The 27,974-nt window shown below is 44.4% G+C and overlaps 1 protein-coding gene across 1 annotated transcript in view; it reads right to left on the bottom strand.

The window, feature by feature from the left end:
* Window positions 1–27,974, bottom strand: part of EPHA10 (EPH receptor A10) — a 1,455,844-nt gene that overhangs the window by 479,933 nt on the left and 947,937 nt on the right. Inside the window, exon 9 of the mRNA XM_085647895.1 lies at window positions 4,639–4,694. Within this exon, the coding sequence (XP_085504021.1) occupies window positions 4,639–4,694 (56 nt within the window). The remainder of the gene's footprint in view (window positions 1–4,638; window positions 4,695–27,974) is intronic.

The raw sequence follows: 27,974 nt of genomic DNA, 5'->3' as shown, positions 1-27,974 counted from the left end.
CTGCTGGGCCAAGAGCAACTTCATCTCAAGGTCTTTGGGGCCATCACGCGACAGTCTGAACATGACTTTGAATCGTGGTCGCATTCAAGACACCACAGACATACGAGGTGGGGATTGGTGACCGACATCATGCGGGAACAAGTCCTGCATGGTTTAAAACCTGTCTTTCTACTAGACATCCCTCGCACACGTAGTCGTATCTCAAATATTTTGACAAAAGTCGAGAAAAAGCCTACCCAAAAACGGCAGAGGGTGTAGCTCTTCCTGGATCGGCGCTTAACTGGCGTGGAAAGAAAATAACTGATGTTTGCGCACTTGGGTGGCGCCTATATAGGCACTGCGACATCATAACCAACGCTGCCGATGCCGACAACGTCATGCGGAGCCGAATGGAGCCACCCGACGTCGTGCGCAAGGAGTATTGCACAGCAAAGGTTTCCGGATCCAGCCTGACGCCTGGGAAATTCAAAGGTAAGAAATCTGCAGCTAGATAGAGTCTCTACCAGATAATGTGTTACCAAAGGTAAGTAACTTGTTCGTCACTCCCTCTAATATATCCACCATTTTCCTCTCTCAGGGGACCTCTTTTCCATTTTGAATGTCCGATATCTTTGGAGCAAACTTCATAATGCCTTAATACTATACAAATCACCAGTATGAGTAAACGTTTAGCAAGCTAGCACACCTCTCACCCTCTTCTCGGTTGAGTCACACAGTTTGCTTGATAGGGCAGAAATCTCGAATTGATTTGACTGTCTATGTGCTTCACCACAGCTCCTGGCAGAACTCTTGAGAAGGACAGGGTCACCACTAACAAGCGCAGTGGATGAAAACAGTTCAACCCGTAAATAATAATCTATTGTACACCCTCACAAGTTAAAGTGCTTTTTACAAGTCTGCCACCACATCCAATATTAATCCAATATATTATTAATAATTTGTTTCACAGTTTATTAGAATATTAATTCATATTTTAGAAAATCACTCTGTATTGCATTTCAAGTTGCCAGTTTTACTTTTTTACAGCAAAAATGAAGATTTCAAATATGAATATACTATTTGCATAAAACACCCCACCGCCCAAAAAGTCCTCAACTGATAAAGGTCAAGACACATCCAAGTGAGCTGTATCAACTGCTTGCTACTCACCGAAAAAGCCCTTCAACACCTCATCAGGGGTAGGATACGCTATATAAATGCAAAGTATTTCCATCTTCTATCCCTCCACTATCCTTCTCAATCCAAATAACAGATTAACATATCTACCACTCAAATTACGTTCCTATTTCACTATACTAATTCACCACTAATCCTTTATGGGTTCCAGAGAAGCATGCTACTCGCCAAAAAGCGATTTGACGCCTCGTCGGTGTAGTAAGCGCTTTATAAATGCAATTACAATACATACAATACAATTTAAGCTGTGTCCCATTTTTTCATTTAGCCTTCAACAAAACAATTAACTATCACATATTGTAATCTCTTTAGGCCAATCGGATCAGAGGAGCACTCCTCCTTAATATGTTGTATAGTCAATAGAAATCGAAAAGAGTGATGGATGCTCAGATCTCAGGCTACACTACCTGGATTTGCCTTCATGCAGATTAAGATATTGTTAGGGGCTGTACCACGCTAAGTAGCCAGTGAGACCACCCAATGTTAAAAGCAAAGCTTTGATTGAGCACTAAAGGAAACATAACTGCAGAGGATGCCAGAAGCAAAGAGATTGAACTTTAAACACAAAGTCCTGAGGTAGGGCTTGAAAACAAGATAACGAAATAATACAGGACAATGGAGGCACCAAACAGAAGAGGTCAGTCTTCAACAGACACAGAGAAGCAAAAACACAATGAAGGATAGAAAATTTGCAGTGCAGAGGTCATCCTCTCTCTGGTCTTGTTCTGCTGGTATTGACAGGGTGTGGCTGAATGTCAGAACAAGGAAAATATTCTGCTGCAAAAATATCATAGCCATCGTATCAATAACCAAAATATCAAGTACGTAAGTATATATCAGGATATCTGGGCTTACTATATATGAACTCAAGGTACATGTACGTGGGTGTACTTCACTTCACAATATTTTGGTAGGCGATATTCTGGCTACAATATCTTTGTGGCATAATGTTTAAAACTTGATATTCTGCTATTATACCCAGGATTCATCCACAAGTATATATTCAATCATTTAACCACTTCACTAAAATCTTTTAGATTTAAAAATGAAAAAAAAAGAGAACATTGGAATCAAGATGACAGAATTAGTAATAGACTCCAGCTGTCTCGCCCTGGGTTGTGACGGACTAGATTTTTCACTCTTAGTAGTGGAACTTGGCGCCCTCTTACAGCACAGAGGAATCAGATGGAACGACAGCGACAGCAAGAAGCCCCGCACTGCTTTCAGCTGTGCAGTGAGGTTTGGTCTATTACTGGGACTGATAGACAAGTAAATCCAATATTAAAATTAAGAAATTGGAGAGGGGAAAGAGTGGTGTGGGTATCATTTCAATAATAAACAGATGGCCAGAAATACAGCAATGACTAATGACATTTCAGGATAATATTGCTTTGGCTGAAAGTTTCAACCAAAACGATTTTGGCCTGAAACATTCAATGTTTTAAGTAAATATGTTAGAAAGAAGGAGCTGTAAGCAGATCCCATGCAACAGACTAGGTCAGTCATAATATACATAAGTTTCAGGGTGCACATACATCGCGGTCCGCCATTACAAAAACTCTGTTGTCAATACTCTCATGTCACGTTGCTGGATTAAAAGAAGTAGAAGCTGCACAGGGTTTTAGTGGATAAAACACTTCCATTATTTCTGAGAATTCCTTCAAAGTCCATAATATTATTAATACTTCTGGTTGTTTAATTGTGAACGCTGGCATAGTAATGGCTGCTCCAGAGCCTTGGCCCGGAGTTGTAGGACCAAGGCTGAGCCTTGGCCCTACAACTCCGGGCCAGGGGGTGGTAGATCTTTCCTCACAGAGTAAAGTTTGTATTGAAATTAGACTCCATGGATCCTAATCCTGGGATGGCTAATGTTAGTCCAAGAGATTCATATCTATGCCTGAAATGCAGGATAACCACATGGGATAAACGTGAATATAGTTTGGTGAATCCAAACGTAAACAATCCCCAGTGTATTCTTGCAAATCTGGCATGGATCAACGTTGAACTCCCCAGTTCTGATAAATGTCTCACCGTGTAGCTGACATGACCAGAGAAAAGCAGACCCTCACTGCCCAGCCCTCCTAATAATGATGCCTACCATTCTCAAATGTTCATCAGTACATACTTGTCTCGTCACGGAACCAAGAAATATACCCAGTCGTTCAAGTGTTAAATATAAATTAATACATGTAAGATATCTGGATGTAGATAGTTGAAAACAAAGGGGTTAATTCTCAAAGGGATTCCAAAGTAAATGAAGTAATAGCACACGAGTACTTCACGGACTCTGACATGCCTAGATGGATTAGGACCAACACATCTCAAATGTGAATGTTCTTCGAATGTTCACAAATATTTGGGACAAATAGAAATATGTCTCTCCTCTTTGAGTACTGGCCATGCGCCGATTCAGAAAGGTATTCAGGAGTATGTGAAGCAGCACACCTACCTTCCTAGTTCATTTTCTTATAAATGTCTTTGGGAATTGGCTCTAAAACAGAAATAACCTGAATACCAAGAGAATGGTAATAAACAATATGTAAAAATACAAAGGACTCTCCTCTCTTTGTTCATTGTAAATTGTGTGGCAAAATTCACAAAGACATTTATGGGAAAGGACGGCAGTGCTACAACTGTGCTACTTTGCATGTTCATAATTGCCTGTTGGAATTTGCCGGTAAATCTAATTTCAAACCTATGTGTAGAAACTCATATTTTATTTAAAAATGGAAAAAGCCTAGGTTACTGGTATTTTGATGCTGCAAGTGAAATGATGCAAATTAATACAGGGCCTGAAAACAAACTGAGTAGAGTAAACATCTACTCTGGGTGCATTTTGTTGGGTTTAATGTACTATGGAGGCATGAGTGATCTGAAAAGAAAGGATGAAAAAGAAATCTTTTTCAGAGAAGAGAGTCGGTTCAGCAAGTTGCTTTTGACATGCTCCAGGGAGCAGGAGGATGCGGGCTGAAGTGGCATATGCCAGAAATCAAATAAAGTCATCTGCTCTGACATTTGAATTTTCTTTGACAACTGTTGTCTGCGGAATCATCACGGCTTGATAATCAAGAGGTGCTCCGGCAAAAACAAAGCAGTCCTTTCATGGCGCACGGCGTGAAGAGCTGACAGAATAATTCATGCGCCCTACAGAATGCTGAAAGCGTCTACCTGTCCCTGGGCACGCGGCGCCCCGGCAGCTGATTGCCAAGCGCGCGCGGCTCGGTGCGCGTGGACACTAGGTTATGAAGCTGTCAAGTCTGCTGTCTCGGGAGAGGTTTATCTGGCAGAGCTAACAGTCACTGGGAAAACGCGGGATGACAGCAGGCATCAAAGCAGGTATTAGCATAGCGTAACAATGTGAGGATCAGCAAAAGGGGAGTGGGATTGCAGGAATAAAGCCATCACTATGTCCACAAAATGTAGCGATGTACAAACAACCATTATAAAGGCGGGGAAACTTACAGTGAAAATACAGCTCCTCCTCGCCATCCTGGCTGGCCTTGCTGTAGCCACATTGCCTGAAAGAGAAAATATATTTTTCAATTAGACACAAGAAATCAGTCTTTAGATGCTCTTAAACATACTGTGCAATAAACCAATTCTCAACGCAGACGATTTTAAATACAAACTAAAAGCTCAGTGGCAGCTCCTCCGCTATGGTGGAGGCGCGTCGCCCCGCTGAAAAAACGGGAAAAATAAAATAATAATAAAACCAATTTGTTATCATTTTATTTTTATTTCTTGGCTACAGCCAGCCAAGTCTGGGTTGGGCCATGATGACAGCAGGGGAGGAGTAGTGCAGCACTGTAAGTGCACATAACGGTTTGGCAGGCCGTCTTAGGCCGGTGTGGTTGGCAATAAATCGCTTCCGTCTCTCGTTCCTTGTACTCTTCTTTATTTTTAAAATCCATAAAGAGGAGACCTGCAGGAGAGCGGCTGTTGCTTCAGAAAGGCAGGCAGGAAAACAAAGAGCTAAAGCATTCTAGAATACAGAGAGAAGGAATAAGTAAAAGAGAGAGAAGAAAGACTAGAAGAGAATGTTACAGCCGGTCATGAGCACTTAGGTCTCTCCAACCCAGACGTGTTGCACAGCCGGGTTGGAGAAACAGCACAGATTGTCAGACACTGTCTGAGTGGTAAACCGAGCAGTTTAGACTAATCCAGGTGCTGCTCTCATGCTATTGAGAGCAGCACCGGGATTGGGTGGAGAGCATATGCTGGTGTCCCAGGGACTGCTTGGACACCATCAGGAGAGGAGAGGAGTACCGAGGTGGATGGCAGCGTCGCTGCCAGAAAAGGTACTTTTTTTTATTCTTAGCATTTCCCTAATCCCCTGTCCTGTGTCCTCCTCCCAAGCCCCGACTTGAGTTTTGCGGTGGCTGCCACTAATTCTTTGTTTTTCTTATACCCATCATTTGCATCAATTTAAAATATTTACTTATTTCAGTAGAGTATTAGAAATGTTGGGGTTCATTTAGATAGCTTTCATAAACAGTAGAGCCAAAATGACAGAGCAGAATAACTGTGCGGAAGTATGTCATAAACTTGTCCACAAATATCATAATCTGACCTAATTTCGTGGGAAAGGCTACTTGTCTAATGGAAAATAGCAAAATCATTTTGGTTGCATTGTGTAAATCTACAAGCATAGTTCAAAATGTAATTATTTTCTTTTAGCTTCTTTCTTTCACAATACGACCCCAAGAAATTGAGGATTCTACCTGGGCACACTGAGTAAAATGCTAGTTTTTCTTTTTATGTACAAAGTGGGTAAGGAGTTCCTCTATGGTAGAAGGGTTGGAGCCTGTGGAGGCAGTAGGGTCACAGAAGGACCACAAATATGTAAGTGCAGGAGAGGGAATTCTCCTTGTTGGAACTAGGGCTCTCACACACCCAGCAAGCTAGGTGTCATACTTCATCATTTGAGCCTGCCCCTCGTCAGGTCGGCGCTGCAATACCTGACGGGCACCCGGAACCGGGGCTCGTTATCGGGGATCTTTTGTTCCTGCCAGTGGGTGCAGTGGGGGTGAGGTCTCTAGCGTGTGTAGATGTAAGGAAATGTGTGAGTTAAAATAGGTCAGTTAGTCCTAACCAATATTTATTCCAAAAGTAAACTGCCTAATTTAAAAGGTGGAGAGGGGCAAAAAACTAGTTGTGATGTGTCTAGTGGTGTATGCCGAGCTCCCACGTGATCGACATGTTTCGTGTCTCTAATGTCATTATGATCAGGACACTTCTTCAGGATCGAGGTAACACTATCTACACTGCAAGGTAAGTGGAATCTACATACCCCGTACTCTGGTGGTAGACCTGGAAGGAGGACAAAAATAGGTAGGGAGAACATGTTTAATGTACATATAAATACACATATTTCTCTGTGACCCTACTGCCTCCACAGGCTCCAACCCTTCTACCATAGAGGAACTCCGTACCCACTTTGTACACAGCTTGCTGGGGCACGTACGCTGGACCTTTGTCTGATATAAGTTTTTCTTTTTACCCATAGTATATTGCAACTTCTCATAACTTACCATAAAAATATGTTTGTATGATAATATCTATTGGTCAATGGAGAGCATTAAATAGAGTAAAGGATATATTTCGAGGTGGGTGATGAAATAAGAACACCTGGAAATTCTCATTAAAGTAGAGTTGTCCTGATTATGGATCTACAGGCTCCACTGTCAGGAAAACTGTTGAGATGACTTTATACAGGCAGAAATGGCATGATAGGGGGTGTCCTACTTAGTGGACCCCCCTTTAGCATAATGGAGAGCCATCATCCATCATGTTCTCAATTTCAGAACACAGGAATAATGAGAAGTTCATAGACATTATGAGGAAGCCATGTGAGTGTACCAGACTAGAGAAGCTAAATGCAGCCTGCACGCGCTTCCCAATGATCCAAATTCAGCTATTCATAAGGAGAGGTTAACCGAAGACACTTTTAAGCATTTTTGTCTCTTTTGTGGCTTGTCCTCTGGGCTTAATCATGCAGTAGGTGTTGGAAGATACAAGACTTAAAAAGCTGAATGCAAAACAGAGAGAAACCTATATTTCAGAAAAATTATGTGTAAAAGTCATAGAAATGTATCAACTATATGATAAAAAAATTGGGGGCCTCATTTACAAAACCATTGCACCAGCAGTGCATCACTTTTTTTGATGCACTGCTGGTGCATGGTGCCTGCCCATGTATACAAGGCCACATAAAGTCCACCCGCGTCACTTTTCATGTCCTTATAAATACGGGCCCTTACATGCATTACTCTGAGTGAAAGGGGCATTCCATGGGTGTTGCTCTGGGTGTTTCTATGCATCATCCATGGAACCTGACACATTCCCAGATTTACAAAGTTTTGTAAAGATGAGAATGCATCAGAATCTTACTCCTCCCAGAGGAGGTGTAAGAGTGGCGCAACGAGGAGACATAATTTTATTTCTTCTCGTGTTTTACTCTCTCTACATGTGCTGCTCCCGCAAAAGTTACCTTTCATATCTGTCTCAGGCCTGCCACAGCAGTGTCTGAAGTTCACTGCCACTTTGAATTGGCATTTAAAACTACTTGCCAAGCTGTAAACTCCCCTTTTATTACATATGTCGCCTCTAAGTAGACCCTAGGTAGCCCATCATAGCAGGGTGCTATGTAAGTAATCGGTAGGACATGCACTCTTATGTTTTGCATGTCCTGGTAGTGACAGCCTATTTCGGTTTTCACTACTGTGCTGTGACGCCTACTCCTCTCATAGGTTGGCATTGGGAATTCCTTAATACACTGTTAAGCTGTAATTCCTGATCAGAGAGGAGTACCCTTTTCATGTTACATATGTTTGGAATAGTTTAAGTGCCTGGATACCTTATCGGGAGATTAGCCGCACATTATAAATCCTGATTGATTGTGTTGCAGGGATTCTGCTCATGCACAGAACTATGCGCAGGAAACCAGGACCTCAGTGAATTGTGGTGCACCAAAACCTCACCTCAGTACCCAGAACCCCTATGTATAGACAACCCAGAACAAGCGACTTAGGGTACTCCCAGGAATGGTGGGAATCAGAAATACCTGTTCGTTATTATTCTCATATCAGTCCACAACAAGAGGAATCAGAGACATGGTAAAGTTTAAAATGTTTATTTTATAAACTACGTGTCCTAAGATGCAGTACTTTGGCTAACATAAGCAGACAAATGATTCAAATTAAAACCATCAGCATTGTTACAATACCATAGAAAATGAAAAGAGAAATCATATTATAAATGACAGTGGAATACAGCCACCTTCCCTTCGCTAGTACGCTAGTTTTATTGGACTAATAGAAGGTCTCTAGGTGTGAATGGGGAACCCCATACCGTAAAGATCAGCTTAGGTGAATCACATCACAGGATCAGCTTTGCTCTGCGCCTGGAAAGGTTCTTCTCCAGAATGTGTGTGTAAAGCATGCAGACTGCAATATTAAAGGCTCTCGACTTTCAGGTATTTGCAGCTGTGTGCGTGTTATGGCTAGAGAGTGGGTCGATTAACCTGAACTCAAAAACATGCATTGTCTGGCGACCCAGACTGTTTCTTCACACAATGTTCAGACCAAGGTCGCAGTGCTCGTCTAGGTATGGGAACAACAGACAGTTCTTATGTGAAGAAAAATCAAGCAGGCAGTTTTCAAATAATAACATGTATCTGCAGTGTTGTGTGCAAAAGCAGCAAAAGTGGCAAGATGGCTTTCTAACATCTAACGCGCTTATGCTAACATAGCAATGTATGTGTCTAAATCGCTGCCTTCACTACAATTGATTGATTGATTGATTGATATTGATAAATACCCCTTGCTGGTGAAGTTGGATTTAACATTACTATTTTAGAAATGCCACTTTTAGGAAGTGGACATTTCTCTGCACTTACTGCTCTGTGTTCCTGTCAGCATGTCTCCAATACATGTCTGGGGTGGGTGACAGCCACACTTTGTGCATTTCCTCTAGACAGCCACAGCACACGAAGGATAGGCGTGCCTGAGTATCCATCTACATACATCTGCATTCTGATGGCCATGGCTGGGCAGGATGGAAGGGAGGAGGTAACACTTCCTGTCCCAACAGAAAGGGCTGATATCCCCCCATAGATAGCCTGGCAGACAGGACTGGGCTTAAATAGGAACCTGTGCACTTCAGAGAGCTGCTTGAGATCACTCCCCACATCCAAGGCACTTTTGGATATAAGTAATGGGTCTCTGACCCCCTAAAATCAGACACTTCCGGATCTTGAATTGAACCTCTATCTGAAGGATTGCTTTGCTGCTTAAAAGACTCAAAATTACACTGCAGACTCAGAAGGCTTGCTCTTTTCTTGTGTTGCCCTGCTTCCTGCTGCACTCAGCTGAAGAAGAGCTGGACTCTGCCTTTACTCCAAGTGATCTCCAAGGCCTTGTTGCTTGAGACTTAGGGTGCTCAAAGTCTCTACTCCTGCTCCTCTGCTTGGCTCTGTGAAAATGGCCCAGATACCTGCAACACGTAATTCAATGCATCTCCGGTCTGTGTGTAACAGAAACAGCACATTGAGCTGGTTGCAGGAGTAAAATAGGTGCATTGCATCGGAATTAGCGCTTTGTATCTAGAGTTCGACACATCAGAAAACGTGTCACCACTGCTGAAGCTTGGTGAGATCGACGCATCACCTTAACTGCTTGGCAGAATGCGGCACATCGTTCGATGCCTCTCGGCTTCGCCACTCATCTTAGGAACTGATGCATTGCCTTAACTGCGTAGAGAAGTTCAATGGATTTTGTTTCTTGTGACAAGGAAAGGCACTTTGTTCACAGGGACCTGTGTGGGTCCGGTAGCCAGCCTGCTCTTCCACAGGGTCGGCCTGAAGTTTGATTTTGCCCTGGTCCAGCGGAACCTTTCAAAGATGAAGAGCTATTGCATAGAATTTCAAATCTATGTGAGAGGCTTCAAGCAAAAAGTGGAGCAGCAGAAAGCTTTGAGAGCTTGGGCAAAGGCCAAAGTGACAGGAGATAAGATCCTAGAGGAGGAGGAGGCCAAGATTATTGAGGAGGAGGAGCTGGACCTAGGGTCTGTTGTGGCTCTAGTGCTACCTGTGAAGGGGGCAAACAAGTTCCCAGGAGCAGTGGCTGTTCCCAGAACAGGGATCAGTGTCTCCTCCAGGAATCTGTCCTCAGAGGAGCTGGCAGACAGGAAGGAGGGAACAAAGCTAAAGTTGGAGCTTGATAAGCTGGAGAAAGAGCAGGCACTGGCTGAGAGTAGGCTAGACCTTGAGGAGAAGAAGCTCTTTCATGATTTGAGCCTCAGAGAGCTGGATGTAAGAGCCATGAAAGTAGGGTCCAGCAACAGTAATGGCGGCAGCATACCTGCAGTGTCTTCACTTGAGTCAAGGGTCAGGATACCCAAGGCTATGGTGCCTAGCTACGTGGTTGGGAATGATGCAGATAAGTGGTTTGCAGCCTATAAAGTGACACAAGGTCCCCCGGGGAGATCTGGGGGGGGGGGGGGTAGTCTATGGAGGTACATGCCCATGGTGGGGAGTGAAACTCTTTTTACACTAGAGGTGAGGGACCAGACATGCTACACTGCTATGAAGGCCATCTTGAGCAGTAATTTTGGGCTGACACCTGAGAAATATGGACAGAGGTTCATGGCCAGTCACAAGCTATCCACACAGAGCTGGCTTTACTGCTTAGACTATGCTGGTAAGTCACTGAAGGGCTGGGTGAGAGGCAGCAAAGTAGTTGATTGTTGAGGGCCGTGCAATGTAATTTTACAGGAGAACATGCTTGATATTTATTTTACAGAGTTGTGCCAACACCTAGTGGAAAGTAAGCTTACTGATCCCAGGAAGCTTACAGAGGAAGCAGACATTTCGGTCAGCACCAGAGTATCCTAGGAAGCATCTGAGAGGGACTCCCAAAAGGGTGACTAGGGTTCTCACCAGAATTACGAGGGGGGAGATAAAAAGAAGAGTTCCCTTCAGGCCCCACAAAACAACTCACAGGGCAAAGGGTGTGGTTCTCATTTCCAATCTATCCACCAGAAGAAAAACTACCCTGACAAAAGTCATAAGACCTATCCCATTAAGTGCTATGAGTGTTACAAGTATAGACACTACAAGGGGTGCCCCAAGTGCCCATAAAGAGTGCACGCACCCACTAGAGGAAATGTTCCAGGGGAGGTGAGTGTGGTGCTGAGGGGGACTTTGTCCCAGTTAATGTGGGGAGGTTATCCTACTCTCCCTGGGTGACAGTGAGATGGTTCCTAAGATCCCTGTGCCCTTTAGTACTGCAAAGTATAAGTAATGGGTCACCATCAATGGGCAAGGTGTTGAGGCTCTGAGGGATACAGGAACCAGTATAAATGTGGTAAGAAGCCAGCTGGTTTCCCCAGAGCAGGTAATTCCCAATGCATTCCACCAGGATGTGGTGGCTGAAAACAGAGAGGGTCAGTATCATGTGCCCTCATTCCATTTGAGAGGAGGGGGTGCAGATCTTCTCAAAGTTGCTGTGAGCCTCGCCATGCCTGTGGACTATTTGTTAGGAAATTATCTTGAGGATACAACCTGGAAGGAAGTGGAGCTCCAGGCTCATGTGGAGATGTTAGGATTATCTCATTTGATCTGTGCTAGGACAAGGTCCATGGCTGCCCAGGATGGGAGTTAAAAAGGGTTGGAGCCTGGGAAAATGGTCCAGCCAGCTGCTAAAAAGGGAAAGGGCGAAGGGCATGGAAAACAAGCACCTGAGTGTAATCCCAGTGAGATGGATGTGGCACGTATGTTGGCCGCCCTGAGGCCCTCTGAGGATGGCACTGCTCCCCTAGGTGACCTGCCTGTCATTGCTGTATGGCATGTAGAAGGAGGATCCACAAAGGAGACGTTCTCTAGGGAACAGAGGGAGAGTCTACCCTTTGAGGGATTGAGGCAACACGCTGAAGCCCAAGCAGCAGGTGCTGCCTCTGGTAGTCACCGTATTTACTCATAGAGACAGCCTTCTTTATAGTGAGCCTAAGGCTCCTGTGCATGGGACAACAAGGGCCCTGGTGGTCCCCCAATGCTACAGGGCCTTTGTACTGGAGCTGGCTTATAAAATTCCCCTGTCAGGACACCTGGGCCAAGACAAGACCTTTGCAAGTCTTGTACCATACTTTTATTGGCCCAGGATAAAGGCTTCATCAGATACCTTCTGTAGGATGTATGTGATCTCCCAGGATATTGATAAGATAGTTAAAAGGCTTAAAGCCCCCCTTAACCCACTGCCAGTCATTGACACACCCTTTGAGAGGGTTAGCATCAACATTGTAGGGCCAATGGATCCCTAGAGTGCTTTGGCCAGGAGGTTGATCGTGGTTCTGGTGGATCCTACCATTAGGTATCAAAAGGCAATCCGTCTGAGAACCGTGACTGCACCTGCAATGGCAAAGGCCGTAATGGGGATTTTTACCATAGTGGGTTTCCCAAGGAAGTTGTGTCTCACAGGGGCACAAACTTCATGTCTGCATTTATGCAGTCAATGTGGAAGGAGTGAGGAGTTGCTTACAAATTCTCCACTCCTTACCATCCACAAACCGCTGGGCATGTTGAGAGTTCAATAAACCCGTGTAGGCCTGCCTGAGGCCTTGAGGAAAAAGTGGGATATCCTCTTGCCATGACTGTTGTTTGCCTACAGGGAGGTACTCAAGCAGGAAGTCAGCTTTAGCCCATTTAAATGTCTGTTTAGGCACCTTGTCAGAGGACCCCTGAGCTTGGTCAAGGAAGGCTAAGAGCAATCTCCCAGGAAATCTTCCCAGAATGCAGTGAGCTACACGCTCCCCTTCAGGACCCAAAAGGGTAAGCTGTGGAAGTCAGCCACCAACGACCTAGAAGCCGAGCTTTACTGAAGAGCGGCATGCACACATTCGATCACTCAAGATTTTCAACCTGGTCAGAAAGTGCGGGCAATGGAGTCAGTGGAGCCCAGCGTTCTCCAGGACCACTGGACTGGCCCATTTGATGTGAGTGAGAGAAAGGGGGAGACCACCTATGTTGTGGATCTCAAAACCCCTAAGCAACCCCACCGGGTGCTGCATGTCAATCGCCACAAGTCCCACTTTGAGAAGTTTCAAGTCACCATGTTGCTGTTGACAGATGGTGATGAGAAAGATGAGAGTGAACGTCTCTCTGACCTCTTAGCCTGCAAGGAGAAAGATGGGTCTGTGTAGGAGTAATCCTTCCCCACACTCCAAATCCTGAACAACAGAGAGACTACAACCAAGTGTTGGGGCAGTATTCCTCTCTGTTCTCACTTATCCCTGGAACTACTCACCTGTGCAACTTTGATGTGTATATAGGGACAACCTTCCTGCTAAGAGTAAGTCTTATAGGTTGTCAGATAAGGTGTGGTCCTGCATTAAGGCTGAAGTGTCAAAAATGCTGGAGCTGGGGGTGATGGAACCCTCCAGGAGCCCCATGTCCAATACTGTGGTTCTGGTACCAAAAGCTGACTCGGGGACCACAACTTAAGTGAGGTAGTGTGGATTACAGAGGTCTAAATTCTGAGACTAAGGGCCTGTTTATGAGTTTGGCATTCAGTGCACAGCTAAACTTAAGCTGGCGCGGTGGTGGCGGTCTGACCAATGCCACACCGGAGGTCCGACCGCCATATTTCAACTTTGACTGCCATTGGAGCACCACAACCACCTGGGTACAACGTTCCCTGGTGGTGGCGCTGCGGCAGGTGCTCACAATATGCTGGTGGTGCTGCTGAAGACTGCAGATGGGGCTGTTGACATCCACTGACTTTTTGCCTGGATTGTTTTGACTCTTGAAATAAACGGTGCTGGAATTATCCTCCACTTTGCTCTTCAAGCCCCATGGCACTGGCCAACAAATCTTAATGGAATAATCCTGAAATTCACAAAAACCACAGGACTTCTGCGCAGGCATCATTGATGCTGGTCCTTTTATCACCCGTGTGATTGAGCCTACTTGCGTCTTCCTTGGCATTTGCAGATCCTTCTGGCAGCCCCATTCTTCACGGGATGCCTTTCCAAGTCTGGGGCTGTCCCCCTGTCCTGAAGAAGACCCACTACGACATATTATTTGTGCGATGTCAGGGTCGAAACGTCAACACTTAACTTTGGTTCAGCCATTACATATCTCTGGTTTCTACTGCAGGACAACTTCCCATTACCAGAGAAAACTCTGTCAATCTTTGTTCTGACCATTCCTGAAATTGTATATACTTGTACAAAACTTCACAATTATATATATACACCTTGTCACCAGCACTGAGCACCCATGTCACTTTAAAACACTTGTCATTTTTATACCCTATTTTCACTTGGACAGCCCTGCAATATGTCTATTTGTGATATCTGATGGAACAACTTAATAACAGAAATCCTTGTTGCAAAGTACCTTTGTGTTTTTTATTTGTACCGGGGTGTTCTTAGACTTACCTTTGGCGCGCACTGTTTTATTCTATCTACAGTATCACTTGACTCACTGAGTATACTGTTACAAAGTTATTTTTCATGATTTATCCTTGAGAAACAAAGTAATTATTGCTCCCCGACAGAGCCATTGTATCTTGCTATATGGTGGTGACGCTGAGGCACCGCCATGCATATTACGAGTCTCCTGAATGCCAGCGGTCTCATGGAGGTTCTTACTCTATGAAACTGCTGTTGGTCAGAACACAAAGGGGGCCCTACAGGGGCTCCCTTGCCCCATGCCTGTTGGTGCATGCAGGGGGGCACATGTTGTGCCCCCTGTGTGCATGCACCCCCAGTTCCTGCACAGCATGGACTTCACAGTCCATGCCGTGCTGGAACGCGCTATTGCGGTCCTGCAGCAATGCAGCATTAAGGCACACATTTGAGCCTTTTTACTGCACTGCCGTGGGACCACCACTCCACCTGCTAGCCTGCCAAACCACGATTTCACTCATAATCTGATGGGTGGGCGGAGTTCAGGTTTGGCGCTGTGGGAGCAGGGCAGAGAGCACATATTTTCTGATGGGGGAATGATTCCTGACAATGGTAAAGTGAAAGCACTATCAGCTACTTGGCCCCCACAAGAAGTTACTATGCTGCGATCCTTCTTAGGCATGGCCAGTTATTGTACAAGATACATTCTTGATTTTTCCACTGTGAGTGCTTCATTGAGAGTACTGAAAAAACAATATGTCCCATTCAAATGGTCTGATGAATGTGATCAAAGTTTCAAAAGAATAAAACATGCAATTGGGAATGCAACTGATATGGCCTATTTTAACCCCAAACTACAGACTGAGATCACAGTAGATGCAAGCCCGTTGGCTCTGGGGGCAATCCTTGCTCAACATAATGTTGATCCAAATGTCTAGAGGCACATTGTGGCCTATGCAAGTTGAAGATTGTCTGACACTGAATGTGCCTATTCGCAGCTGGAGAAGGAAAGCCTGCTGTAGTGTGGGCCTGAGAACACTTTCATGTGTTTCTATACAGACAATATTTCACTATCATGACAGACCATTAAACGCTGCTCACTATTTTTGGGTATCTGAAAGTCAAGCTGCCACCTTGCTTTGAGAGGTGAGGTTTAAGACTGCAAGAGTATGACTACGCAATTGTACACAAACCGGGTAAAGCCCAGAACCCTGCTGATTATGTTTTTTTGAGTACTACTGGATTGTCACAGTTCAACATCCAAAACAGCTGAGGAGTGCATTAACTTAATTGTGAATTCCAGAACACCAGCAGCCCTATTAATGGAACAGATTATTGCCACTATAAATGATGACAAGAGCATGCGTATCGTCAAAGACATTATTTCAACTCAATCCTAGAAAAGGAGTGTTCGACCTCTTGCAATTCAAAATTGTACAAGATGAACTGTCTGTGACCAAGGAAAGTGTTGTATTGAGAGACTCGAGGATTGTCATACTGGAGAGCCTAAGACAACAGGTCAATGAACAAGCCCATGAAGGACATTGTGGTATTGTAGCTAACAAAAGAGCCCTAAGAGACCGAGTGTGGTTTCCGCACTTAATGAGTGATTTGAGAGGGAGCTAAACGAGTGCCATCTTTCCTTTTGCCTTTCCCCAACGCGACACAGCATCCATTGACAAAGTCTGCCCTTCTGACACAGGCCTGGGAAAGAATTGCAGTTGATTTCTTTGAGCCCCTAGGAAATGAACATCATCTCATGGTAGTTGATGATGAGTATTCACGTTCCCATAAGGAGTTATCAACAACCCAAAACAAGGACATTGAGCGGCTGGACAACATCTTTGCAATGTGGTGTATCCCTGCCATTCTTAAGTCTGACAATGGTCCACCATTCAACAGTAAAGAATTCAGAGAGTTTCTAGTCAGAAAGTATATCAAGCATCAAAAGAGTACATCTCTGAGGCCCCAAGTAAATGGTGTTGTGGAATGATTCATGGGTACGCTCAAAAGGGTAGTTCTGCGAGCATCAATGGAGGGGAATACATTAAATTAGTCCTGTGGAAAGCCCTCCATGCCTATTGTTCAACTCCTCACTCCACTATGGCTGAAAGTTCCACCGCTTTGCTATTTGGGAAGAGCCTTCACAACCAAACTGCCACAATGGATAGTAGACCACTATGTGACTGCTGATAAGGTTCGAGTCACCGACACTTCTCGAAAGTGCAAAATAAAGACGTACGCCAATTGGCATCGGAGAGCAAAGAAACAGTCTTCGATGAAGGTGACTTAGTCCTGGATGAGGAGAGGCAAAAGTTGAAAAAAGACAGTATGTTTGCTGTCGATACTCGAAGTGTTGTGATGTGCAAAGGACACATGGTGACGGCCCAACCTCCCGTACAGTCCATCACACGGGACTTGTCACACTTTAAAGAACTACCTCTGTGATTGTTGGCTCCTGCACTTACAAATAAGGCCGTCCGGCCCAACAGTTAAGCTCAAGCATCAGAACCTGTACCATTGGTGCATGAACGGAATGCATCTCTACCACCTCATGCCACTCGATCTGGCCGACGAGTGTGAGCACCTCGATGACTCATCGGAGAAATAAAAAGTAACTGCTGCCTGTACTTTTTATTTAACGTGGGAGGAGATGTAGTGTCATTAGACTATGTGTGCTAGGACCCTTGCAGATTTGGGCGGACTCAAAAGAGGAAGTACGTAACTATTGTTAAAGTGTGGTCATTAACTGTTATGACCTAATCAGAGAACAGTGTGTGATTGTATGTGGAGGAATAAAGACGTGTCTGGTTTATTCATTCGCCTGCTCCAGGGCTGGGGAGAACGCTGCAATGGGAACCTCTCGGAACAGGAGACATCCTCCTGCTTTCTATAAAGAGGAGAGTGAGGCAAATCTGACAAGGACTAGCTTCCAAACACCTAAAACACGTCTCATATTCCATAAGGAAAATATGTCGAGCTGCAAAACAGCCTGGACAATGTATTACAGTTTACCCTTTTGATGAGTAAAGGTTTGCCCTTGTGACTCACGCTTACTAACAGTATGCTAAAAGAAACCCTTCTAATAAAGGCTACCACTAATCTTCTTCCGCTGGGTGCATTAACCCTGCCTCTTGAGGGCATTTCTGAATGCAATGTAAACACCATAAAGCTCATTCCACAAAGCATGCTGATTACTGGTAAACAAGGTATAAACTCTCGGTTACCACATCTTGCTTTTAAAATTTATTTTGACAAAACTCAAATTAAAAATTCTATTACCTTGATCTGTACAACAATGTGCACACGTTAATTTGCTACTGATATGTAATACTGGAAAGTCAATTTACAATTGCAAGTGTCTTCTAACCATGCCATTGTACAAATGTTTAGAAGTGATGTTGCTGCAAAATAGTAATGTGAAAATACATGTTTCATATTTAAAATAATGAGGCTACCACATCCTGGGGCAAGGTCTGTGATCACAGGCTGGTTAATTGTCTCATAAAGTCTGGATACAAAAGTATCAGAGGTTTCCATTCACAGAAAAACACAGCCTATCAAAAGACAGATGGCCAGAATCCCTGCCAGTATCAAAATGTAAATTGAAAACAAGGCTTAATTTGAAACAGTGATTTCCAGTGCTTAGAATCAGTTCTTAATTATCATCACTGATACTTATGACAGTCTGCCACATGGTGGCGCTTTTCGTCTAAATTAGTGATAAACACAACATCAGTTGTTTATTAATTCAATATACATTAAAAATTACTAATATCTGCTGCCAAAGCCATTGTTATTGCTTTGGAGGCAGCAATAACTGACACACTTGGAGTATGACAGGGTAGTAGTTGTGTTGGTTCTGTCACTGGTGGCTCTGACAGGGGCAATGGGTGATTGAAGGAAGTTGTCCGACTTTGCAAAAATTGTAGAATAGAAAGGTTTATTGTAACCTTAGGCGCCCACGACACAGCACAGCAATATACGTCCTATTCTCCTATCATCCTGGCTGTAAGTCACAAACCGGTCACTGCCAGAACCATAGGAACATTCCATCCCCCTTCACTTTCTACATTCTAACCTTCCTATTGTAACATTCCATATGGCATCTTACTACAAAGGTGAAAGCAGCAGTGGCCTCCTGACGATGGCTTTGGCACCTTTTTAGGTCTCGCCTAACCCAGCGCATGCGCTTGTCTGGCGAGACATATTGAGAGGGCTCCAAAAAGTGCAACCAGGCCAGTCTAGAGCTACAGTGCATGTGCGTGGGCTCGCGCGCCGCGCTTGACCGCAATTACTTTCACTTTCGCGGCCGCTTGGTCGCTTGGCATAACCAATAGGTCTCGCTTTTGGGACCTTATAAGTATTTAGTTATGCAACTGTTGCATGGCTAAACACTTATAAGGTCCCAAAGACGAGACCTATTGGCTATGCCAATGCTTGTTTATTTTACAAAGTGCTGGTTGAAAATCCTCAAACTCTTGAGGTTAAGCACAAAGCAATGTGATGTCCTCCCACCCAAGTAAGCAGCCAATGTGATTGCTCCCTGTCTGGAGGGGCAGAGTGGGGAAAAAAGGTGAACTGAAATACCACCCAGAGAAAATATTGTTAGCTGAGAGCAATTCAAGCTTCCCTCCCATCGCTTTACTTCTCACTGACACACTTTGAGTGTGAAAGGTATGTCCAGCTATGGGTTCCTTGCTTGCTGTGTCTTAGAAATCTGCATATCACTGATCATGCTAAAAAAAAGCTGAACATTTTATAGGATTGCTTTTGTTGCTCCTAATAAAGCAGTTTGACTTGCACGAGCTTGGTGCCACGTCAATTACGGATTTGGGGGCATATTATCAAGGGCCATGCGCTAATGCATGTTAGCGCCGGCTAGTTAATAGGGCGATGTAATTTTCGCCGCTTTTTTGGCTTTAAAAGCCAAAAAAGCGGCGAAAATTACATCGCCCTATTAACTAGCCGGCGCTAACATGCATTAGCGCATGTTAGCAGCCGTTTTGGTATCGCACTGCTTCGCATCGCCAATGAGATGCAAAGTAGGCGTACCATCAGGAAACAACATGAAAATGCTTGATAACCGCACATCGCGGTATTAACAAGCCAGCCAAGATAACGCGTAGCAATGGAAAAAGTCACGCTAACCGCGTACATTGCAGAAAACTAACGTCTGCAAAATTGTCGACTAAGCTATGTGCATGATGGGAAGTGGATTGTAAGGTTACATCCACTTCTCCCTATCATCAACATTTTCAACAGCGCAGTCCAGATATCGCTGGGTTTCAGGCGATATTGATGGAAATCACCGTATATCGCCGGATTCACATTCGCCTGTTGGCAAATCGTTGCAAATACGCAGCTAAACAGGCGATGTGATCTGGCGATATACGGCGATATTGAGAAACGCGCTAGACGCGGTTGACGATATTTATCGCTCGTTGTTGATGATATGCCCCTTGGTACCCACAATTTGAATCTGCTCCTGCCCGTAGTAACTATATTTAGGAGTGCAAGCGTAATGGGAGAATACCTGTAAAGGTTTGTGAAAATCCCCCAAAAATATGAGTTTGCGGGGGCTTACATTTTGCATACATTCCCACCGAGAAATGTATACACCCCGTCACTGTGAGATTTACTCCCACGTTATGTTCTGTCATGTTGGTGTCATATTAAATGTTTAGTAAATCGAATTACAGACGTAAATTCCCATTTTCTAAATGTGTGAATTTACACTCAGAATTTCAACAATTTGTGCACCTAAGTTAGACTTAGATGCGCAAATAGCTTTGCTACTCTGTCCTCTTGATGGACACAGACCACGGGAATGGCTGTTTTTAGGAAAACGCAGTTTCTAATATCTAACACACACGAAATCCGGAGTGCAGCCTAACACGTATTCATAACATTTTCATAAATTAAAAGCTTTCTTTTAAATTATTTTAATTTGCGTTCCTTGGTAGAATATTTGCTTTAAGTGGGCATTGCCATGGTTGCTGAAAGGCTTTTGACTGCACCATGATACGCGTCCTGGACATATGGAAATACATACATTAGATTGATCGGTCTCATGCGGAGACTCATCACTCTGTGGCGACATTTATTATTTTCAGATTTGTTTTTCCAGGGTGCAGAGGGGTTTCACGCTTCCGCTGTAATACCATTGCAATATGTAATACCGTTGAAGGAATACCCACTGTAATTTGCAATGGTGTTATTACTTTTATTAATATTTTAGGATTTTTGTACTGCTAAGGTAAGCGTGCTATAATGTGCTTGCAGTTGTACGACTACTGTCGTACCGCCATGGAGCAGGGCGGATTGGAAAATATGTACGTGCTTTTCAATTGTAGTATTAATACTATCGTTTCTGTTGCTTTGCTTTTACAAATGATTCATTTTAATTCTGCAATGAAGAAGCACCATTTTAAGCCTTTTCTGTTTTTAATTATAATTGCATGCAATATGGAGATTTTCCAGGACCCTGTACACTGTGGGTCTATTCTGGTGTGTGAGACTTCAGCAAAGATTCCTACAATGTAGAGCTAGGTTACGCCTGTCACCTTTCCTTATGAATAGACATGCACTGCTCAAGTTATGTAGTGAGTATAATGCATAAGGGAGAGTCAGATAAAGGACCCTCTATGCCCACTAACCCAAGCGTTGTAACTCATTATGCTAGTACTGTCATGTTTTCTCATAAACTTTGCCAGTTTGTCCCCACAGTGGCCTCAGTTGCTTTCTATTCCTGCAAACTTCATATTGCTATTCACTACACATTAGCAGTGTTGCTTAAAAGAAAAAAGGAAAGGACAAGCATCAAAGGAGTCGGTTCACAGGTACCTAGTATTGAGTTTTGACAAGGCTTGCATTCGTCTTTAGGTTTCAGAAATCTGCACAGTTGGACGAGCTGCCACAACATACTTAGCAAAGGCACCCAGTATCGCTGTCTCTAAAACATAAAGGGGCATATGTACAAGTCCCTATCGCCACGGGAACGTCACTTTTTTCGACGTTCCTGTGGCGATAGGGGCTTCGCCTTATTTACAAGGCAGCGTTAAGCCACTTTAAGTGGATTAACGCTGCCTTGTAAATAAGGCCCCATTTCACGCTATGCTTAGCGTGAAAGGGGTGGGCAGTGGCTGTTGCGGTTGCCGTTCCACAGCATTACCCATTGATTTTGATGCTGCCCTCTATATACAAGGGTTGGGTGAATTGGAAGCAGCTCCAAAATTAATACCAGGGAAAACCTGGTCTTAACTTGGCGAAATGAGGAGAAATTATTTATTTCTCAACGTTTTTACTTTTTCCATGTGTGCTGCACAGCACACATGGAAAAAGCAAAATGTCTTGCATTGTTTATGTGTGGGAAGGTGTCCCTTCCTGTACATAAACAATCTTATGACATTTTGTAACTTCCATTTGTGCTGCTTGAAGTGACAAAACGGAATTTAAACCTTTTTCATGTGCAGGAAGGGACACCTTCCTACACATAAACAATCTTCCCCTGAACACAGACACAGGGTGACTGCATTGGCGCTAAGCTGCTTAACTTAGCACCAGAGCAGGGGGAAACGCAAAGCCACACCATATTCTTGTAAATATGGTGCAGCCTTGCGTTTCAGAAGTGGTAGAGAGAGATGTTAAGCCATGACGGCTAACGCCTCACTCTGCCACTTCTTTGTACATATGGCCCAAAGAATTCCTGAAGGAAATGTGTCAGAAGCCAGAGCAGGAACAGGGAGAGCAGCATTGCTTGATGCAATATATGGCGCAAATTATTTTTCAGTAAACGCATACATTTTTTTACACCTTAATATGCTTGTTCAAACGAACGCAATGCACCCATGGCAATGTGTGTGTAAATGGCTACCAAATAGAAAGTTATATGACAGAGCTGCAATATGAGTTTTAGGAGTCTCACAGTATGGTCAAATTATTAACTGACTGTCTCAGAGGAAGAAAACTTTGGCTAGAGCCACAAAGATTAAAACAAATGTCCTTCTGGTTACATGTACATGTTTGTAGCTGGCAGGGTATGCCTAGACGTGGGTCCCTTGCTCACTTTGCCACTGGATTCAAGCTAGCCTGGCTGATGAGGGGTGTTACCCCGAAACTGGTTCAGGATGCTTGTTTCTGGTCCAAGGAAGACCTGGTTTTGCAGTTCGGGCTGGACTGTTCCCATGAGGCACATGGTCAAGACTGATTTGCATATGGCTGGGTCTGAACTGGGGTGGCGAAGTGAGCTGAAGAACGATGATGGATTAAACCCAGATTTGTGACTCGGGGGAGTGTCTGAAAAGTTTCAGTGCTCCGTCCATCATCTCTTTGTGTTGGCATGTTTATAGGAGGCTCATACTAATTATCAGACGTCTGTAAGAGCTTCTCACCTGTAGCTTACAAACGGGCCACTGCAAAAAGCTGGAACCCACCAGGCTATCCATTTAGCAGTTGAACACATTACCTGCATATTGCATGGAATACCCTTCCTCAGTACATTAACCCTCTATTTTGTCTGATAATTCCGACCTGTGGCCGATTTCCATTGAGATCTCTGCAGCAGGTGCCTTAATCACCTGAGCTATAGTGCCAATGTTTTATGTTGAACTAGTCTTTCTGTAAGTCACAGGCTTTGATCTTGTAGTGGTTAATCTTGGATTTTGCTTTAAGCAAAAGTCCAAAGTTTATGAAAAGATCTATTTAGTGTTACTATCAATAGAAAAACACCCAGGTTTACAATTTTGCAGGAAGAACCTTTTGAAAGTCAAAATAGAATACAACTGTTGGAAACGTTTTTGGAAAAACATTGGGGAGTGATGAATACAGGCCCCAGCTAGGCCCGCAGGACACAAGGGTTCGCTCTCCTGTAATGGAATCTATAAGGAAGTTGGCACGGAAACTGCAAAGTACAAAGACAGCATTTATTAACCCTTAAGGGTGGTCCTACAATCCACACAACACTCTTCAGTATTGCATAGAGTAGCACAAAGAACCTTCGTACATGGTCCCCTTTTATACACAGTAGAGGGGCTCATAAGTGGGTGGATACAACATGAGGCCGAAGAACATTACCATTTATGGTCATTTTCGATACTGAATCAATATGTGGGCGGAGCTAACACACTCCTTGAGCCCGCGAAAACATGGTCAAGCAAGGCTAACTGATAACAGATGTGGTCAAGTCTGGGCATGTGCCAGATGGACAAAGGAGCTATTTATAGACTGTTACTAGGCAGATTACAAGAGCAACTAACACAGAGGTTGGACTCTTCTCGTGGGGAACACGTGGAAGCATGACAATACAAAATGGAGTCCAAACTTCGGCCAACCTAACAGGAAAAACACGATCTAGGAAAGGGGAATTAATGTCTTTAGTAAATGCTTAATCACATCGTCGTTTCAATTTACAACAGACGACCCTTTCAGCATTTACTGAAGACATCCGGTTTGTTAGGATAATCATCATGTATGTCAATTGTCATCATTCCTTCAACTTCTTTAGCTAAACGTTTTTGGTGAGCAACCTCAGCAATAGCTTTCTTATCAGGGATACAGAATGATACACATAATGAGCAGAACAAGGGACCACATTGAACGCAGATACAGCACGAAAACAGAACCACTACAATAATGCAGAGACCAGTTAAAACCTTCCATCCCCAGGCGGTAATTAACGCCCAAAACCATCCAGAAAGGACCAAGTGCCGTTTTCTGTATGGATCTCAGCTGCAATTTTATGCAGTTTATTGATGGCATTATAAACTGATGGCGTATGATCAGGGATAAACACACAACAGCTACTTCCAATAATTTTACATGCTCCTCCTCTGTCAGCTAGCATAACGTCTAATACCATACGATTCTGCAATGCAACAATTCTAGTAATTTGCAATTCCTCCGTAAGATTCCCAAGAGCAGCAGCAGTCTGATTTGTCACAGCTTCTACCACTCTTGTTAATCTTCGGATCTTCCTACTGTTCAGGGCAGCTCCAACAAAGAAAAACAGTCCTAAGTTAAAATCAATATACTGCTGCAGACTGGTGTCAGTCTGATCTACATCGTCAATTGATAAAGTACGTTTATACCTATTTACAGTCACATTATTCAATAATTTCAGATCCTTATGATAAGATGCGGGTGCTAGGAATACAGGAGGTAATAGGAATGATACATAGCATACCCCAGACCACCCAGCCGGCAGACGGTAATAACCTTTATTTCCACACACAAAGTACGTATTATGGGAGGCTAAGAAGGTACTATTGTTCAACCCATCAATATTCAGAACAGTAATGCAATCACTAACACCGACAGGGATGAAACCCACGCTCTGGACGCACAGGTCCGCCTGAGCTTGTGCCACTTGAATCACGAATTGGTCCTTTCCCACAGTGTCTCTTGTGTTCGTGAAGATGTAGGGAATGGATTCATTGTCTGGTCGGTACTCTTCCCACTCCCAAATTGTCCCATTCGCTTGTGGATACCCATTCTTGTCTTGATGACATTCTTTATTGAGTCTGAAAAGCAATCGTCCCACTGTCGGTTTCCGAGTGGCAAAAAGCAAAGTATACCATGCTCTACAAGAGCCATTATGAGAGAAAGGAAGTGGTATAAATGGCGTTCCTCCTTTCTTCTGATGAGCTGGCATCATCCCACATATCAAACAGTTCGTAGCATTCGTAGCAACGTGGGTATGATGCAGCATCTGGATGAAAATGTTATTCAAGTAAGATTGTCGATGCTTCAACTCTTGATACGGTAATGTATAAAAGTAGTGCTCCTCAGGCACCGGAGTTGTCAACACAAGAATCTTCCGAGCGGGAGTTACATCCTCCACGAACCATGTGGTTATCCCAACAATGGCTACTGTCAACATGAACCCTAATGCACAAAGGATTTTCTTTTTCTCCATATCAAAAGCAAAAATAAACCCAATATCTTCCTGAAACTAAAAGTCTGTCAGAACTCTTCCCCTTGGGCAGCGGTTGATTTCTTCACCAGCGGGCCAAGACGGGTGTCGCTACACTAATGCAGGGCTGATCCCCCCCCCTTGCCTTATCGGCTCTCCGTTTCACTAACCCAAGGGCCGTTCTGACAGTATGTCCCGGTACTGGAAAACTCACTTCCTTGGTCGAAGATGATATAGCCTTCCTCCAGAAGTCGCGTGGTCCGGAAAGAGCTCCTCAGTGGCGTTTGGTTCCGCAGCACGGCCTGTCTCCGCAGCCAAGATTTCTCGTTGATCGGTCAGCACGGCAGGTTCCACCAATCCGGGCGGCACCTTCCTACAGTGCAGAGAGTGGATCCAATTCTTTCTGTTGGAGACTCGCACAGCCGTCCTCGTTGCGAGGAGGACCTGCTCAGGGCCCACCCATCTCGGCTCCAAACTGTTCGTTCTGTCGAAGACTTTCACCATGACATGGTCACCAGGCCGGAGACCATGTCCTTCGCCGGTAGACCGATCAGGGAGCGCCTCCCGGACCTGTTGATGAATAGAAACCAAGTTATCCGTTAACTGTGCCAGATAATCACTCATCATCACACAAGGTACATCATACACAGCCTTAGGTTTTGGCGGACCCCAAATATTCATTGGGCGTCCGAAAACAACCTCATATGGTGTAAGGCCAGTTCGAGAGTGCGGTACTGATCTAATTGACAATAACGCCAGTGGCAGAGCGTCTGGCCAAGTCAAAGACGTCGAAGCTTGAATTTTGGCGATCTTAAGCTTCAGTGTACCATTATACTTCTCAACTAGGCCTGCAGACTGAGGGTGAAACACGGCGTGGAACTTCTGAGTGATGCCTAGGCCCTTCAAGACATACTTTATAACATCCGCTACAAAGTGAGGGCCATTATCACTCCACAGAAGTCTACAGACGCCATATCGAGGGAAGAACTCTTTCAGCAGCAGCTTCGCAGTGGTCATTGCAGTATTGTCTTTCGTAGGGTACGCTTCAACCCATTTGCTGAAAGCGCAGACCACTACTAGAACATACTTCAGATTATTACAGCGCTCAAGCTGGATGTAATCCATCTGCAGAACCTCAAAGGGTGCAGTGGGTGTCACAAATCCTCCTGCTGGAGTTCGAGTACCTTTTCCAGGGTTATACCTCAGGCAGATCATACAGGTCTGCACCACCCTCTTTGCTGTGCTAGCAATCTCTGGATGCTCCCAGACTTGGGTAAGCAATTTTACAATTGCGGAAGCTCCAACATGTGCTAGCCCATGTGCCATCTGAACCATTGGTTGTACAAAAGCCGTGGGTAATTTCCATCTATCCATCTGCTTATTTCTCCAGCAACCCTCATCATCCAATTCTCCCTCGCTAGCCCATTGTTCCCGCTCTTTGTCAGAAGCGGTCCTTTGCATTTCTCGCACTTCCTCCTTTGCATCATGCCATCTCTCCACCTGTGACTTCACTACATACATGGCTGTAGTACCGGGCTGCATCGCAGTCTCCCGTGCTACTCGATCCGCTAACGCATTCCCTTCTCCAACTTTATCAACCACTTTCCTATGGGCGCTACACTTAACGATGGCAATTTTCTTCGGGTATGTCAGTGCAGTTAAAAGATTGTGAACTAACTCTCCATGCATTATCTGAACTCCATGTGACGTTAAAAACCCTCTCTCCTTCCAGAGTAGGCCGAAGTCATGCGCTACTCCGAAGGCATAGCGGCTATCTGTATAAACATTCACACATAGTCCTGTACTGAGCTCACATGCTCGTGTTAATGCTATCAGTTCCGCTGCTTGAGCTGATTTCTGTGGTATTCGTGCTGTCTCCACTATCGTTTGTAGTGTGGTAATTGCATATGCTGCTGAAGTCGTACCATCTGGTAGCTTCAAACAGGATCCATCCACCCACAGTTCTCCATCTACATCTGGAAAGGGCGTATCCTGGAGATCAATACGACCCTTTGTTTGTTCCTCAGTCACGAGAATACAATCATGCGCTTTCCGCGCCTCAAGCTGGGTTTCGGGGTATGGCAACAATGTTGCCGGGTTTAACGTTACGCACCTTTTCAACGTAATATGAGGAGCCAAAAGCGTCAACTCATATCCCGTTAAACGGGCGCTAGTCAAATGCTGCGTCTTCGTTTGATTGAGCAGGGCATCGACAGCATGGGGGACTAATACCAACAGCTTATGAGATAACACAATTCCCTCGCTTTGGCGTATTGACACAGCTGTCGCCGCAACCGAGCGAAAACACCCTGGTAATGCTCGGGCGACAGGATCAAGTACAGCCGAAAAATATGCACATGGGCGCTGCTTATCGCCGTGCATCTGCACTAAAACTGACAATGCACATCCATCTTTCTCATGCACATACAACGAAAAGGGTTTTGCATAATCCGGGGTCCCTAACACTGGTGCTGAACAAAGG

This window comes from Triturus cristatus, chromosome 3_2, assembly GCF_964204655.1.
Source record: "Triturus cristatus chromosome 3_2, aTriCri1.1, whole genome shotgun sequence".
NCBI classification, from domain to species: domain Eukaryota; kingdom Metazoa; phylum Chordata; class Amphibia; order Caudata; family Salamandridae; genus Triturus; species Triturus cristatus.
Note: the sequence above shows the minus strand (reverse complement) of the source record. Positions and strands in the feature narration are given on the sequence as shown.